Raw genomic sequence first — 18,126 nt, forward strand, 5'->3', positions numbered from 1 at the left:
AAGAAAAAGACACGAAAAAGAATTTTTTTTTTTTTTTTTTTTGAAGAATGAAGTCGAAAGACAAAAATAGAACCAAAAGTGGATCAAAAATCGCGAGCGGGAAGGCAAAATGAGAGTTTTCAACGGCCGTTGAAAAGCACATGCGTCTTCTTCGCTCCGCGGAAACGAAGAAACTGGAGACCACGCACTCCTCCGTCGGGCGGGAAGGCACCCGCGCATGCGCGGTGCGGCCAACTAGAACTTTCTAGTTAAAAAGGTCCGTACCGGGGCTCCGTCGGTGACGTCACCCATACGTTAAGAATATGCTGCCTGCTTGTCCTGGGATAATTAAGAAATTCAACACTTACCAGAAGGAGTAAAATGCATCCACATCTTCAAATGAAGCACTCATATCCCCAAGCTTAGGAACATTTTTTTTGTTTGACCATCTGTAAGTAATGCAGCATTCAAGTAATCAATGTCAAAATGTAAAATGTAACAATAAAAGCATTAGAAAAGCATTAGATCCTACAGGCACTAATGCTGAACTAAGTTATGCAACATTCAATGATAACAGGATATGGATAAGAAAGCCTTCCTGAACTCAAGGGGGACAAATTTATCAGCTGCCAGACCCATCTACTCCTTCCACCAGCCAACAGGACAATATAACAGAGCATTACAGCCTTTCAGGAGTCCAAGTGTCCCTGCTCTGTAACCCCACCCCCCACCACCAACTCCAAAACATGAGAAGATGTCAGCAGCTGGCCCAGCCATCAGATCCCTTTCGTGCCAGATCATGTCATAAATTCCTCCTAAAGCAACTGAGCTGAACATGCTGTGAACACATTTGAGTTCTGTCACAGCTGTAGAGCTTTGCTGCTAGCTAGTGCCAAGTCAAATTGATGACTCTAGACACAGACAGCCCAGGAAACCCTCCTTACCTCTGATCTATAACCCAATTAGATTCAACCACAGAATCAATGAATGCAAACTCACCACAAAACTATTTGTTGAAGAAAAACAGTGCAGAATGGGCACTTGGAGGGAAAAAAAAAAAAGACTAGCTTGTTCAACATTACTAAACACTGACTGGAATATAAACATTCCCCCCCTAAAAAAAAACCTTGCCAACCCAATTCACCAACAAGTAACTCATGGCCAAAAGTTCTCTCACCTGGCATTTCTTTCAAATACTGGAGAAAACACTTCAAAGAAGTTTTCCTTTGCTTCACTTTTGGTGGGTACTGAGTTATCAAAGGTAGGATCTACACTGTTAAAAGCTCGCCTCTTCATAGGGTCAGACAAGATTTCATATGCTGAAAACCCAGAAAGAAAAGGCAGACACTTACATAATACAGGACAAGACTATCCACTTTATTACAAGGTGCCCGTACAAAAGATGTTTACAATAAGTATGTATGTCCTTCACCAGTTTGCTTAAGCTCCCTCCGCTCAGAGAGAGCAGGATAGAAAAATCTAGGCAAAGGAATATTGTGTTTGTTAGAGACAGGACTCATCAGCCTAAAAACACAGAGTCAACGAATGGTTATATTCTGTGATAAATGTCTTTTTTTGTGAACATTATTGGAACTGAGCAGGTAATCTCCATGATGATAGTTATTAATGTTACAGTAGTTCAGAGCTTTACAAGACTATTCATTGTTATAATCAGGGCTGTGGAGTCGGAGTCGGAGGAAATTTCGGGTACCTGGAGTCGGAGTCAGAGTCAGAAGTACAAAAAACTGAGGAGTCGGAACATTTATCTATCGACTCCATTTTTGAACTTGGCATACCAATCACGAGCGATTCTTTCAGCTATAGCACCCACTATATACACAGCACAAATGTTGCGAGCAGCTTCTGCGGCCTTAGAACCTTGATTAAAAGCAAAAAGAAGGTGGTGTCGAAAATGCTCATTTCTCTCAACTTGACATTCCATTTTAACGATCTGAAAATTAACCAGTTCTATGGAGTCAGAGTCGGAGGAAATTTCGGGTACCTGGAGTCGGAGTCGGAGGCTGAAGTACAAAAAACTGAGGAGTCGGAGTCTGAGTCGGAACATTTATCTACCGACTCCACAGCCTTGGTTATAATATCCCAGTGCTGAAGAGTTTACTTTATATGTCTGAGTATGAGAAGGCCAAGTCCATGCAGCACGTGGTGACTAAGCCATGTCCAGAAAAAAACTTAAGAATGTGATCCAGACTTCTAGCAGAGGCCCTTCTGGGCAGAGTTGATCCCCAACCAGAGTTCTCACTACCCCCTGCAGCAGAGCAGGAAGCTAGAGGCCTCATGCAAAAGACTAGATCTCCCTTTATTTATGCAGAATATGCATGCCTAGAAAAGTTGATTGCACAATTTAGAAGGTTGAATTTGTGCTTTATATTTCTTATAATTATGGAGATGATATGTTATAAGTTGTAACTGCAATAACAAAAAACATAAAAATCCAGAAAGAAAGAGTGTATCCAGCATGTTAGCTTTAGGTAAGCACTGCCTTTATCTGGCTCACTTACCTTTAGTTATACAAGTGAAGTAGTCATTATCTCCTTCTGCTATCTGTTCCCCAGCTGCTTTCCGTTTGTCAGGATGATGTTTCAGAACCATCGCTTTATCTAGGAGAGATCATATCACTGTCATAAAGGACACAAAAACTCCAAAGATAACGGTATATAGATGAGATCCTGAGGATATCCCTGGCTCTCCAAGCTCCCAATAAACCAGACACCATAAAAGAGTACACACTTTAGGATATGCTCTATTTGGGTTTCATGTACCACATACCATTGGACTAGGACTCCCCTACTGTATAATAACATCAGCCACAAATCCCGATCTTTACATTCCCATTCTGCAAACATTCATTGTAGAAAGAAAACAAAAAGATCTGAATGAGTGCATTTCACATAGCTAACCTTTGGAGTAACAAAGTACTCAGACAAACTGTACCAGAAGGATTCATATCCGTATAAAGTGCAGAACATTTGATGGACTGCTATTGCAGAGAGCACAGGTCTTTTGGTACCCACAGGGCCCTGTAGCTAATGTTTCAAAGGAAATGGACGCAGTAGTTTTACTCTGAAAATTCAAGACAAGGGGGAAATTCTATAAAAGGTGCCTAAAGATAATAATAATAATAACTTTATTCTTCTATACCGCCACAATCTTGCGACTTCTAGGCGGTTTACAATCAAGAGTGCTGGACATTCAGCGAAATACAATAAGTAGATATTCAGAGGAAATACAGAGATAGGCGCCTGTCTTCTGAGGTGCGATTCTACAAAAGATAGGCATGTTTAGGGGGGTGGAGGTCTTAGGCGCCGCTAGGCGTGTTTCTCTGAACGACTTAAGTGGTGCCTATAATGTAGGCCTTTAAAACCCTGGCCTACATTACAAGCGCCTAAATTTTAAGTTAGACGTGATCCTGTAATAGGCGCCTAAGTGTGATTGACAAGAGACAGGCGCCTATCTAAATTTTAGATACCATTTACAGAATTTCCCCTATAATTTCTATGCAGACCACTGATCAGGGGTATAATGTGTGTACATTTGAAAATTCCATTGTATGCATACTGTTATTTTCCCAAATTTAATCCCACCACAGGAATGCCCATGCATTGTAAAAGCCTGTGTGTACTTTTGGCCATGCTGATTTATTAGTCATATTTTAATACATACGCCAACCTTTTGAAAGCAATCCTCCAAATAGCTTCACCTACTTTAGTATTTCTTTTTAAGTTATACATATGAAGTCCTCCAATTTCTCACCTCCCTGCACAGGGATTCTACTTCTGGAACTGTAAACCTGCCAAGTATTAGCCAGATTCTTCAAATTCCCACTTTACCCATTTCTTTAGTTTGTTATATCTTCATTTAAATTGTATTCCTTGATTTCCCTCCAGTCTGGTCTTGCCTTCTTCCTCCCTCCCTGCCACTCACTCACTTACTAGATCACTGGCTGCTTCCGCAGGTCTGCGGCAGCAACAGAAAAGGCAGGTGTGGGGATATTGCCCTGTCTGTGCCACCACTGGCTCTGCCAGTCCCAGAAACAGAAATTACATCAAGCTCTGATGCAATTTCCTGTTTCTGGGACCAGCAGAGTCAGTGTGGCATACACACAAGGCAATGTTTCTGTACCTGCCTTCTCTTTCCTGTTGTTACTGCTGCAGCTATCACAGCGCTGCAGATTTGGAGAAGCAGACAGTGACCTATTGAGTGGTGGGGAGGGCGAGAGGAAGGCAAGACAGAGGGGACAATGCAGGAAGGTGATGGGAAAAAGATAGGATGATGATTGGGTGGAGAGAGATACAGATCCTGGGAAGTTAACATTAAAATTTTTAATGCAATAAATGTGCAGCCCTAATACATATCTACATTTAAATACATAGATAACAATAAAATAAAGAAAATATATCTAGCTATCTCATAAAAAATACCAACTCTATTATCACATATCCCCTTTAAAAGCCCCTGAATTTCTGTTCCCTACAGTTCTACTTCACAAGTATCAGTGCCGTGTCTACAAGGGGCTTTGAAGGAGAAGTGAGGTCGGTAGATCTCATTCAAACTCTTCCTTAATGACAGGAGTGAGGAGCCGTCAAAACATTTTCAACACCAAACAAGAATTAAATCAGACCAAACAAAAATTAAATTAGATCAAAAATTCTGCAGCTTTGTAATTCAACTGTTTTGCTTGTCACAACATTACAGACAAATGGGTTAATCCTCAAATTTGCCAAGCTGCAACTTTTTGAATCTAGTGCATCAAGACATCAATATTTACCTAATGGGTTAACCTAATTGTCCATAAGACCATCCAATTTAATTACAAATCAATCATGAAATGATGCAGAACAACATTAAAAAGCAGCTCCCTCATCAAAATGGAGGCAGAGAGTTGGATATACTGGAAGGAGGTTGGGAGGGGGGCAGCAGACAACACACACAACTAAAAAATCAGTTCATTTCAACCTGCCCCACCTAGCGCAATTTAGAGGGGAGAAATTATCATCATGGGCTAAAGCGGAGACAGGTTATTATACTGTTAACTTTAGTATTAGTAACTGGTCTCATTGCATAAAATGGGTTCTGTGGTAAAATAGAATGAGTTAGTGGTCATATAACCCATTTTTTTTTCTTCTTTATTCATTTTTAATCTCTTAACAAGTGTACAAATTAAACCATACCTATACATGAAAACATCACTTGTATATCTGATAAGAACAACAACAAAAGGTATATATATAACCCTATACCCCACCCCATCTCCATTGTTATATTACATACAATAAATACCCCCATCTCCCTCTTTATTATTTATGGTGTACCTTCCAATAAAATAAAGTAAAGTATATGGTGTCTAATCATCACAAAAATATGTCATTGGCCCCCATATTTTAATAAATGTCTTATAACTGCCATTCTGTACAGCTAATGATCTTTCCATTTTGAACATATGACATAATGAGTTCCACCAAAAGTTGAAATTAAGCCTACTGCAATCCTTCCAAATATTGGTGATATGTTGAATAGCGACTCCGGTCATGATTAATAAAAGTTTATTGTTAACTGATGATATCTGACTCTTTTTTCTCATAGCTGTTCCAAATAGAATCGTATCATAAGATAGTGCTACATGATTTTCCAGTAAACAGTTTACTTGATCCCAGATAAACTTCCAAAAGGCTAAAATATAGGGACAATAAAATAAAAAATGATCTAAAGTCCCTATGTTAAGATTACAATGCCAGCATCTATTTGACTTTGAACTATTCAACTAACCCATTTTAATGATAGCGACATTGATCAAATTATTCAAGGTACTGAAGGGAATAGTCTTAGTAGATAAGGACAAGTTGTTCACCCTCTCCGAGGTAGGGAGAACAAGAGGGCACTCTCTAAAACTGAAAGGGGATAGATTCCGTACAAACGTAAGGAAGTTCTTCTTCACTCAGAGAGTGGTAGGAAACTGGAACACTCTTCCAGAGTCTATTGTAGGGGAAAACACCCTCCAGGGTTTCAAGACAAAGTTAGACAAGTTCCTGCTGAACCGGAACGTACACAGGTAGGGCTAGTCTCGGTTAGGGCGCTGTTTTTTGACCAGAGGGCCGCCTCATGAGCGGACTGCTGGGCACGATGGATCACTGGTCTGACCCAACAGCGGCAATTCTTATGTTCCCCCTCCCCCTGCTTACAATGTGCCCTTGTTTCAGGCCATAGGAATTATGGCTTTCATGGGCAGCAGTGTCAGGGCTTCTCATCTCTGAAAGCTCATATAGCAGATTCAAAATGGAAATGATCTCACTTCCCAAACTGCAACTTAGCACTTCCTCGGTCGGTGCTACAAAGCCAATGGGTAGTTTTCACCCATTAGACTTTGTAGCTAATTTTCAAAGGGAAGCTATGTAGTAGTTTCCCTATGAGTATTATCTACAATGTCTCAAGGGTCTTTGAACCTGAAGTCTGTGTGAGCAGAAAATGGCATACGAGTGTGAAAATCCAGTCTCTGCCCTGCCTCCAAAATGCCCCCCACCCCCATCCCACCCCTGGCTATAAGGACTTCCTCTGAGGAGAATTTTCAAAACAGGCCAACCTACTTTAGTAAACGACTTTAAAATGTGAGGGAAACACTGAAGAGCTACAGATGAATTGGACATGACTTCTAGACACCAAAAGATGATTGTGGGAACTTCCCTTTATTCCCTATTACTTCTTCAAGCTCTCGCTAGGTGTGAGATGCTGAGGGTCTATGTATGTGTGCAGATAAAGAGAGTGACTTGACCAGATGCTGACAGAAGTATTTTAGAGAAAAATGGACACATTCCCTTCTTAAATCGTATTCTCACCAAGAATGAAATACAAAGAAATAACAAGCTAAAGCAAAGATTGGGCACTGACAGAAGCCCTCGGTTAGATATCTCATTAAAATCCCCCTCCCACCATTGTTTCCGACTCAGCATAGATTCTAGCAGGACGTAGGAAGCCATGGTAGAGCCGTGTTCCATTTCTATACCATTTTACGAGCTTTCAGAACAAGTACTCACGAGCTGCTTTGATCTGCTTCTGTGTGGCCTTGTACCTGATGTGCCTAAGCCCAAGAACTGCATAGTGGTCCTGGTTCTAGAAAAAAACACCATAGGCAGCAAAATTAACCAGAAGAACTTAACAAAACATGCTGAGCATTTTGTTAATTCATTTTAGTTGGAGAAAGGAGGTAGTTATACTCTTTCTAAGTTCGGGTTTGTAAAATTCCTGCTGTCACAACCATAGCCAACACAAAGACACATGTGAATCACAGTCTGAAATTAAATTCATCCTCACCCCTAGATTTCCACAGGAGCATGCATCCCTAGGACCCCAAGGGGGCAGAGGAGCACCCAACTTCAGGGCCCTGTAGCACATATGAGGAACGAATACGCCAAATATATACCTCTGCCTCTCCCAAATTCATTTGGTCACATGGAGACAGAAATGCTACATGCAAGTCCCTGGATCCTATAGAGAATTTTTGCAGAACTTCTACAGTTCTTATTCCATTGATAATTCATTCTAAGCAAGATACTAATTGTCCATTAACAGAAGAACATTAGTGTTGATATACTTAGACAGACTGAAGGTCCATTAAGTCTAGTATCCTGTTTTCAATAGTAGCCAATATAGGCTGCAAGTACCTGGCAAGATCCCAAAAGAGTAAACAGATTTTATACTGCTTATCCTTCAAATAAGCAACGGATGTCCCCAAATCCATCTTAATAATAGCTTATGGACTTTTATTTTAGGAAATTATCCAAACATTTTTAAAACCTGCTAAGCTAACTGTTTTTACCACATTCTCTGGCAACAAATTCCAGAGTTGAATTACACATTGGGGTAAAGGTCCTCAGGTTCCACTCCTGTAGACTGGAAGTCAATATTCTTCTCATCAGAGAATACCATTAGACAGAACACAGTACCGTATGTTGCATATAGCCTGAAGTTATTTAGCAACTTAAGACACCAGCAACACTATACATAATGTATTTGATTCAATTTGTATCATATCTGGGATCCTAATGGTGAAGAAATTTGCCCAGATACAAGTGAGCCACAGGTCAACTGTGCTTGTATGAAACACTGCCTATAACAGAGGCCAAACCTCGTAATACATTGTTGAGAAGGCAGCTATAAATATGAATAAAACATAAAATTTTCCAAACCTTCCAATCCTTTGGGTCAAGTGTCTTCAACATTGGAAATTCTTCTAGCTGCAGTTCTTCATCCTCGGACTCCTCTGATAACTCCTTTTCATCTTCCAGCTCTTGGAAAGAGGCCGACACATTTCTGTTCCGCCTCTTAACAAAGGCTTCAAACCATCTCCCCACAGGTTCAACCTCACATAGCACAGATGCTGAAGACAAATCAGAAGGGAATGTCAGCTCAGCTCTAGACTGAACCTTTCTTATAAACTAGAAGTCAAAAGTTGGCAGAATCAGGTCACCAAGCAAATACACTGATGAATGTGTAACCAACAAAACTTCATATTGCTTCGATACATTAGGTCAAACTAAATTAAACGTCATGTTCTACATAGCTCAAAAGTTTTCAGTATCTTCTACAATCCACAACTGCATTCTCCATCTAATATAATAAAACGGTAAGCCGCGCATGCGCACTTCCTATGTGTGCGCCGCTTTTCCATGAGCTGTAGCGACCCATAGGAAGTGCGCATGCGTGGCTTACGGTTCTGTTTTTCAGTCTGGCCTGCTCCCTGCCGTATTGCATTTTTTTAGTTGAAAGACGCAGCGGTGGCTCCTCTCACGGACTTCCGACGCAGGTGGGGATCATGAGAGGAGCCACCGCCGCGTCTTTCAACTAAAAAAAAAAATACGGCAAGGCGAGCAGGCCAGACCAGACCGAAGCTCAAGACCGCGGGAAGGGAAGGAAAGGGGGGGCTGACAAAGAAGAGGACTCCAGCCACGAGGAGCCGAACGGAGCAGCCAGATCACAGCAGGCCAGAACGCGGGGGAGGGGCCGAACGGAGTAGGCAAGATCGCTGTAAGAGAAGGGAAGGGGTGGGGGAAATGCTGCAACTGCTGCACAGGGACCTGGAGGGGAAGACAAATACCGCTGCTGCTGCACAGGGAAGTCGGGGGGGGGGGGAGGGAAATGCTGTTGCAGGGAAGTGGGGTGGAAATACTACTGCACAGGGAAATGGAGGGAAAGAATGACAGACAGACAGCAGGAGGGAGGGAGACAGACAGAAAGGAAGAAAGACACAGGGGCAGGGAGAGGGACAGAAAGACAGACAGAAAAAGGGAGTCATGGAGAGAGAGAGACAGAAAGAAAGAAAGACAGACAGACATATATTCTAGCACCCGTTAATGTGGCGGGCTTAAAGACTAGTTATGAATATCTGCTGAGAGGAGAGGAGCATTTTTGAGCCCTGAGGACATGGAGGCAGCCTTCCTTACCTCACTTTTTCTCCTGAAGGACTTGTGGAGAACTATAGGGTTGAGCCTTGCCCCCCTCCCAACCTGTGAGTGGCATTCTGAGGGGGTGAACCTTCCCCCCAGCCTGTGTGACATTCTGAGGGGGTGTGGTGTAGCCTCAGCACCCTGAGATTGTGGGTTCAAACCCCGCGATGATCCCTGTGACCCTGGGCAGGTCATTTAATCCTCCACTTGCCAAGGTACATTAGACAGATTGTGAGCCCACTGGGACAGATAGGGGAAATGCTTGAAGTACCTGTATGTAAACCGCTTTGAGTGTGGTTGTAAAACTACAAAAAGGCAGTACACAAATCCCTATCCAACCTCCCCCTCCCCAGCCTGAGTGACATCCTAAGTTGTTCTACAAGGTAGAGCTGGTGGTAATCAAGAGACAACTGCACAGAAGGTGGGACCTATAGGGGTATCTGCCTGACTGGTGTAAGTTGAAGGCAACTGATTAATGCTGGAACAGGAGTGCTTAGTAAGGCTATTTCTTGTTGTTTTCTTTTTCCTACTCGTGTTTCTGTTCTATTTCTCTCCCCAGTTGTAGACTTAAGCAACATTGCTACCACTTGTAATATGTGCACAGATGGATGAAGAAGTTTAAAGAAGGGGAAACTAGCATTGAAGACAAGCTACGCAGTGGGAAATCATCAACTGCAATCACCGACACAAATCATTATCAAGTGGATGAATTGATTCGCGCAGACAGACAAGACGCAATCCATGAGCTTACTGCTCAACTGGACTGTGGTCACAATGCTACACAGATGAAGGAAGACAGAGCATCGGCAAGCGTGTGCAAAGTGGGTACCTCGGCAGTTGACAAAAAGATTTGAAGGAGAGAAGGTTGGAAGTCTGCTCTGATCTGATCTATTGGAAGCATCAAAGCCAATAAATACACATTTTTTCCTGACCTAGTGACAGATGAAAAATGGGCATACTTTTATGATCCGGAAATGAAGAATCAGTCCATGCAATGATCAAACGCCAATTGGACACGGTCTTGGACGAAGGGAATCTACGGGACCCCAATCAACATGGATTCACCAAGAGTAGGTCCTGCCAATCAAACCTCATCAGCTTCTTTGACTGGGTAACAAAAAGACTGGACGAAGGAGATTCACTGGACATAGTGTACCTAGACTTCAGTAAAGCTTTTGACAGCGTCCCACATCGCAGACTGTTAAACAAGATGAAATCGATGGGGTTAGGAGAGACTCTAACGGCATGGGTCAATGATTGGCTGAGTGGCAGACTTCAGAGGGTGATGGTTAACGGTACTTTCTCTGAGACATCGGAGGTGACCAGCGGGGTGCCGCAGGGCTCGGTCTTGGGTCCGCTCCTCTTCAACATATTCATAGGAGATCTGACTCAAGGGCTTCAAGGTAAAGTAACATTATTCGCCGACGACGCCAAACTATGTAATATGGTAAGCGAGAGCAATTTACAAGATAGCATGGCACAGGACCTGCGTACATTGGAATGCTGGTCCTCAACCTGGCAGCTGGGCTTCAATGCTGGGAAGTGTAAGGTCATGCACCTAGGTAGCAGAAACCCGTGCAGAACTTATACCTTAAACGGGGAGACCTTGACCAGGACTTCAGCGGAACGAGATTTAGGAGTAATCATTAGTACAGACATGAAATCTGCCAATCAGGTGGAGAAGGCTTCCTCAAAGGCAAGGCAGATGCTGGGTTGCATCCGTAGAAGTTTCGTCAGCAGAAAGCCTGCTGTCATAATGCCACTGTACAGGACCATGGTGAGACCTCATCTGGAATACTGCGTGCAATTCTGGAAGCCACATTACCGCAAAGACGTGCAGAGGGTTGAGTCGGTCCAAAGGATGGCCACCAGAATGGTCTCAGGGCTTAAAGGTCTCTCGTACGAAGCAAGACTAAACAATTTGCAGCTCTACACTCTCGAGGAACGCAGGGAGAGGGGAGACATGATTGAGACGTTTAAATACGTCACTGGACGTATAGAAGTGGAAGATAACATTTTCCTTCTCAGAGGCCCCTCAACCACAAGGGGGCACCCGCTCAAACTCAAGGGCGGGAAATTTCACGGCAACACCAGGAAGTATTTCTTCACGGAGTGAGTGATTGATCAATGGAACAAGCTTCCAGTACAGGTAATCGAGGCCAGCAGCGTGCCAGATTTTAAGAATAAATGGGACGCCCATGTGGGATCACTACGTGGGTCAGGGCAAAACATTGGCTAATCTCAAGGGGAGGGTCTATAGAGTGGGCAGACTTGATGGGCCTTGGCCCTTTTCTGCCGTCATCTTTCTATGTTTCTATGTCACACCTCTTCTCCAAGGCCTAAGAAGTAGAGAAGACATGGGGGACAAACTTTCCCCATCCCCATGGGATCTCTCTACTGCTTTATTCCTGCAAGCTCTGTCCTCATCTGCACAAGCCTGGAACACTTTCAAATCATAAGTGTTCGAGACTTGTGCAGTTAAGGCAGAGCTTGCAGGAATGGGACAGGGTCAGAACTCGCAGGGACGGGGTCAAATTTGTCCCTGTGCCATTCTCTATTAAGTTCAAGAGCCAGTGATCAGCACAGAAAGTCATGGTGACTGCTTTTTAGGATGATAAGGGTGTCACTCTCCCTTGATTTTTGGGAATGTGGCCATACCATGACCAGCAAGCGGTACATTGAGACACTGAAGAAGCTTAGAGAACAAACAAGAATCTGGAAATGATCCACATTCACCAAGATATGCACAACCACACCCATTTTTGGCAAAGAGTCATGCAATCAGCAAATTGGATCTGGTGCCCTCTGACTTTCACCTGTTCAGTTCAATGAAGGATAGTCTTGATGACACAGATGAGATGAAAGTGGCTGTGAAGAAGTGGGTACATTGCACACCTGAATGTTTTCAAAGAGGATTCGAGAGTCGGATTCACTTGTGATAGAGACTAATCACGAGACTACAACGGGAACTCATGGCATCCATTTTTGATGACGGCTCTGCACAGGGCAGGAGCGCAGGAAGAGCACTCCTGCCCCGCATCATCGCTAGACCACCAGGTAAGGTCTGGGGAGGTTCGGGAGGCAGTGATTCAGTCATAAAAACTAGGGGGAGGTCCGGGGCAAAAAAATCACGAATAACTGAATCCGCAGGTACTAAACCTGCAGATTCAGAGGGAGAAGTGTACGCTGATTGCTTGCAACATTTATGCAAAGACTACACTACTGATACACTAGGCCATAAAGAAACATAAGCACTAAAAATCATCCTCTGCTTCAGCCAATTGGATGACTCCTAAGGCAGTGATAAACTATAGATGCTTGGAAACAGGACACTGTAGCTTACAGTTTCCATTAACTGAGTTAAGCATCATGTTCTAGAATCTATATCATTAGCAGAAAAGTACAATAAATGACAAAACTTTCCAGCCTGAAAAATCTTTGCAAAATGGTAGCTGTCAATTTAACACTCATTTTCAAGGTGAAATTCCAAAAGACCTTTAGTGAGGTCCAGTGTATAAAATAACTTTATTTATATCCCATCATACCTTTTCAGTTCAAGATGGTATACAATAATAGAAGTGTACAGTATGATTACAGTGAGTACAGGTACAGATACAGGTGTATAGGTACAGGTGAGAATAGAGCAAAGCTACTACTACTATTAATTATTTCTATAGCACTACCAGATGCATGCAGCGCTACACAGAGTCACAAAGAGTAAGAAAACAGTCCCTGCTCAAAAGAGCTTACAATCTAAACAGGCAAGACAGACAAACAGGATGTCATGGATACAGTTAAGGGGAACGGTTAATCAGCTAAAATGATGAAAGTGGCATCTAGGATAAGGGTATGGCAAAAAGGAGAGAGAAAGAGGCAGAGAGGCCACTTCAGTTGGCAAGTTAATTTTGAAAAAAAGGTTCCATGGTTCTGCTAAAATGGGTTTGCAAGAACATAGATGCTTAGAACTGATAGCAATCAAAAATAAAGAGACTTCAAGCACAGGAGGCTTGAGACTATTGAAAGGGTACTAGAAAGGGAAAGAGTTGACCAGAGACTGATTGGAGTACATTTGTAGTGATCCTGCAATGAGATACACACTGGACAGATTCTGAGTGAGCCGAGAAGGTCTTATCAGCTACAACTGTTTTACTATATTTTCATAACTTGTGATCATGGTACCAAGAGCAGAGTTGACACCTCATCCCAGGTGAACAGACTTATCCAGGTACTGCTGATTTGTAGTTCTGTCCTCTCTACCCTCACCGATGAAACTTAGATAACAAGAGCTAGGAGGAGAGCGTGGCAGCGGTTAGAGCTAGGGCCTCAACACCCTGAGGTTGTGGGTTCAAACCCTGGGCAAGACACTTAATAATAATACTAACAGCTTATATACCGCAATACCGTGAAGTTCTATGCGGTTTACAAAAGATTAAGCAAAGGTACAAATGGATTGACTTTAAGAGGGGTGGAAGAAAGATAATTAATAGGACAGGAAATCCATTGTTGAGGAGAAAGTGATCAATAGGACAAGTTAATCGCTATTGAGGGGAGAGAGATGAGTAGATGCTTTAGGAACAGGTGTGTTTTACTCCTCCACTGCCCCAAGTACATTAAACAGATTGTGAGCCCACTGGGACAGCGAGGGAAAATGCTAAAAAAAGAGAATAAGAGCTACAAAGTCCCGCGTGCAATAAGGCAAAATCCAGGCCAAGGTCACTCTCGTTCGATCGCCCGGGAAGGAAGCGGCGAACCCAAAGAAGAAAGTAGGTCAGACGAGACTGGGTTTTAGAGCAGCACTACAGCTACGAGGGAAGCCATCAGAAATTAGATCTCTCTTCCCCTCCCCCCCCCCCCCCAGTTGTTCGAACTGGTGCGGTGGGACCGGAGAGAACGAGACCTCCAGCACCGGCCGAGAGGGGCGAGGATCTGCGCCGGTATCCCGCACGCACGGCCGGGGATGGGACGCCGCCACTCACCGGCAGACAGCGCCCGAATGACAGCCGTGAGCTGCCCGTCGGCGGCCTCTCGCAGCATCTTCCGGCGGCGGCGCTCTTCTCCTCCGGTCGGGATCTGCTGCAGCCGCGGCGCTCACCACGCCACCGGCTTCGCCTTTTCCTCCTCCTGCGGTCTCTGCCGCAGCCGCAGCCGGCGCTTCACTGCACGCATGGGGACGCGCAAGCCGAAGCCTTCCGGGGCAAGCGCGGTGTCCCGAGCTAAGCGGCCCGGCTTGGGGGCGGCGACGTCAGCACCCAGCGACAGCCGTTCCGCCTTGCGGCTCGAGGGCGCTGCTGGTTCCGCTCTTTGCTGCGGTACCTCCGAGCAGAAAAGCAGCCCAGGCTCGGCGCTTGCTCTGTTTCTGCCGGCGGTGCTGCCACGCTACTTCCTCGTAAACGGCAACAATTTTTGGCATTTGGAAAATGTCCTACTTGACGGTCGAAGGCGAGCAAACAAAATCATTACACTTCATCTGCCCCTTTGTCATTCTTGGTTTTATTTCCCAAAACGACAATGTGTTAATTTGTTTATCATCAACATTACATAATTATGAAGAAACATGGGTTGCTTTATTGAGATTTATAAGCACTGCCACTTCTACAGGTACCTGTCCCTAGTGGGCTCACAATCTTAAGTTTTTCTACCTGGGGCAATGGTGCTTTTGGTGACTTGCCCAAGATCACAAAGAGATGTAGTGGGAAGGGAATCCAACCAGTATGCCAGGATCAAAGCAGCCATCATATTTATAATAATAACTATTCTTGTATACCGCATTACCATGGAAGTTCTATGCAGTTAACAGATGAAGAGACTGTACATTTACAACGAAGTTACAATTTCGTTAATGTTACATTTACATTTTAGACAATAAATATACGGTGAAGTTATTTTGGCAGCTAGGTTATATGTTCAGAGTAGTTACATTTGCTATAAGTTCGATACAGCGGCGTTACAAATAGCAGTGTTACATGAGGCGGTAAGGGTCTAGGGGGGAGAGGTCAGAAGAGGAGGGAGGATAAATCAGATGAATTTGTCAAAAAGGTAGGTTTTAGTTAACTTCCTGAATGTTTGATAGTGGGGGGAATTGGAGATGAGAGTAGAGAGGCATTTGTTCCATTTGCCCGCTTGGAATGCTAGGGATCGGTCAAGGAATTTTTTGTAGAGGCAGCCCTTCAGGGAGGGAAAGGAGAACAGGTAGGTATTTCGAGTATGAGAAGGGCCAGCAATTTCAAGGTGCTCAGATAGGTAGATTGGTGAAGAGCCTGCTAAGGTTTTGAGGCAGAGGCAAGCGAATTTAAAGGTGATTCTTGCCTCCACCGGCAGCCAGTGGAGTTTAGCGTAATATGGGCTAAGCCAGCTGGGCGACCAGTAAATTGGATAGAGAGTGAGCTAGATGTGATGTATTTAGATTTTAGCAAAGCCTTTGACAGTGTTCCACACAGACGTCTAATAAACAAACTGAGTGCCCTCAGGAGTCAGGCTGGGTCAAGAACTGGTTGAGTGGAAGGCGAAAGAGGGTATGGAGATCGCTCTGAGGAAAGGGATGTTACCAGTGGTGTGCCTCAAGATTCTGTTCTTGGGCCTGTTCTTTTTAACATTTTTATAAACGATATTGCTGAAGGGTTGTCAGGTAAGATTTGCCTCTTTGCGGATGATACGAAAATCTGCAAAAGGGTAGACACATCGGATGGTGTGAATAACATGAAGAACGACCTGGCGAAGCTTGAAGAATGGTCTGAAATTTGGCAGCTAAAATTTAATGCTAAGAAATACAAGGTCATGCATTTTGGCTTAAAAAACCCAAGGGAATGGTACAGTTTAGGGGGTGAAGAAATGTGATTGTATGTGATGATCTTAAGGTGGCCAAACAGGTTATTGGGGGTTAAATGTGGACAGGCTGGGTGCTGGAGCTTATGCAGGCCTGGCTGATATTCAGCTGGGGCCTGTATAATAATTACATGTCCCTAGTTGAATATTGAGTCAGGATTGCATAATATATTTAAAAAATATGGACCCCTGAGCCCCCTCTAGTAGAGGTTGTGGGTAGGAGTTCATTTGGGCTGCAAAAACCTGAGGGAATGGCACAGTTTAGGGGAAGAATAACTTTTGTGCACTAAAGAAGAGCAGAACTCGGGTACAATTGTTTGTGATGATCATGGTAAAACAAATAGAAAAGGTGACAGCAAAAGGTAGAAGTATGCTTGAGTACATAGGGAGAGGAATGTCCAGTAGGAAAAAGGAGGTTATGATGCCCCTATATAACACTCTGATGAGATCTTAGAATACTGTATGAAACTGGTTGTCGGACAGATGTCAGAGGATGGTGGTTAATAGAAGTTGATCGGAGGCAGGAAAGGTGAGTAGTAGAGTCCCTCAAGAGTTCAGTGCTGTGGCCGATTCTGTTCAATATGTTTGTGAGTGACATTGCTGAAGGGTTAGAAGGAAAGGTTTGCCTTTTTGCGGATGATATCAAGATTTGAACAGAGTAGACACCGAGGAGGGAGTGGAAAACATGAAAAAGAATCTTCAAAAGTTAGAGGAATGGTCTAATATCTGGCAACTAAAATTAAATGCAAAGAAATGCAGAGTAATGTATTTAGCGATTAGTAATCGGAAGGAGTTATATGTGCTGAGAAGTGAGAGGCTGATATGCACAGATGGGGAGAGGAACCTTGGGGTGATAGTGTCTGAAGATCTAAAGGTGAAGAAACAGTGTGACAAGGTGGTGGCTGATGCCAGTGGTGGCTGATGCCAGAAGGATGCTGGGCTGTATAAAGAGAGGAGTAACCAGTAGAAGAAAGAAGGTGTTGATGCCCCTGTACAGGTCATTGGTGAGGCCCCACTTGGAATATTGTGTTGTTTTGGAGACCTTATCTGGCGAAGCACATAAGAAGAATTGAAGTGGTCCAGAGGAGGGTGACAAAAATGGTAGGAGGTTTGTGCCAAAAGTAGATGGAACCTAAGCACAATACCTGGCAGAGCTTTGGGTTCTGGCCCAGAAATAGCTAAGAAGAAGAAAAATTTAAATTAAATCAGTAATTTAAAAAGTAGGTAAGGTTGGGCAGATTGGATGGACCATTCAGGTTTTTATCTGCCATCATCTACTATGTTACTATGTATACAATTCTGGAGACTACATCTTCAAAAAATATAAACAGGATGGAGTCAGTCCAGAGGACAGCTTCTAAAATGATCAGTGGATTTAATCATAAAGCATATGAGGACAGACTTCAGGATCTCAATATATATACAGTGGAACCTTGGTTTACGAGCATAATTTGTTCCAGAAGCATGCTCGTAAACCAAAGTGCTGATATATCAAAGCAAATTTCCCCACAGGAAGTAAGGGAAACTCACTTGATTCATCGTCGTCCCCCCCCCCCCTCTGAGGCCACTGGTACTGCTCCACCTCACCCCCGACTCCCGAGGCCACTGGCGCGCTTCCACCCCTCCCCCCACCGAGAACTGACATCGCCCCCACTCGCGAACGCCCCCCCTCCGAGAACCAGCATCCCCCACCCGCCCTTACCCCGATATGGCACCAGCATGCAGCACCAACCCACAGGACGTGCCGGTGCCAAATTGGGGTAAGGGCTTGTGTTTGGATGGGCAGGGGATGCTGGTTCGCGGGGGGGTGGGCAATGCCATTTCTTGGGGGGGCTAGCAAAACGAGTCAATGTTCGGTTTGCGACGCACG

General features: G+C 44.0%; 1 protein-coding gene across 2 annotated transcripts in view; it reads right to left on the reverse strand.

Annotated features, from left to right (window-relative positions):
* DNAJC2 (DnaJ heat shock protein family (Hsp40) member C2) overlaps nt 1-14,816 on the reverse strand; it is a 60,243-nt gene extending 45,427 nt beyond the window's left edge. For both annotated transcript variants that reach the window (XM_033959621.1, XM_033959620.1), the window contains exons 1-6: nt 14,411-14,816; nt 8,178-8,368; nt 7,026-7,101; nt 2,499-2,597; nt 1,157-1,298; nt 348-428 (exon numbers count right to left, since the gene is read on the reverse strand). In XM_033959621.1, coding sequence (XP_033815512.1) covers nt 348-428; nt 1,157-1,298; nt 2,499-2,597; nt 7,026-7,101; nt 8,178-8,368; nt 14,411-14,468 — 647 coding nt within the window. In that variant the 5' untranslated portion in view covers nt 14,469-14,816. The remainder of the gene's footprint in view (nt 1-347; nt 429-1,156; nt 1,299-2,498; nt 2,598-7,025; nt 7,102-8,177; nt 8,369-14,410) is intronic.
* Between the last annotated feature and the right edge of the window lie 3,310 nt (nt 14,817-18,126).

Source organism: Geotrypetes seraphini, chromosome 9 (genome assembly GCF_902459505.1).
Source record: "Geotrypetes seraphini chromosome 9, aGeoSer1.1, whole genome shotgun sequence".
Classification (NCBI taxonomy): Eukaryota; Metazoa; Chordata; class Amphibia; order Gymnophiona; family Dermophiidae; genus Geotrypetes; species Geotrypetes seraphini.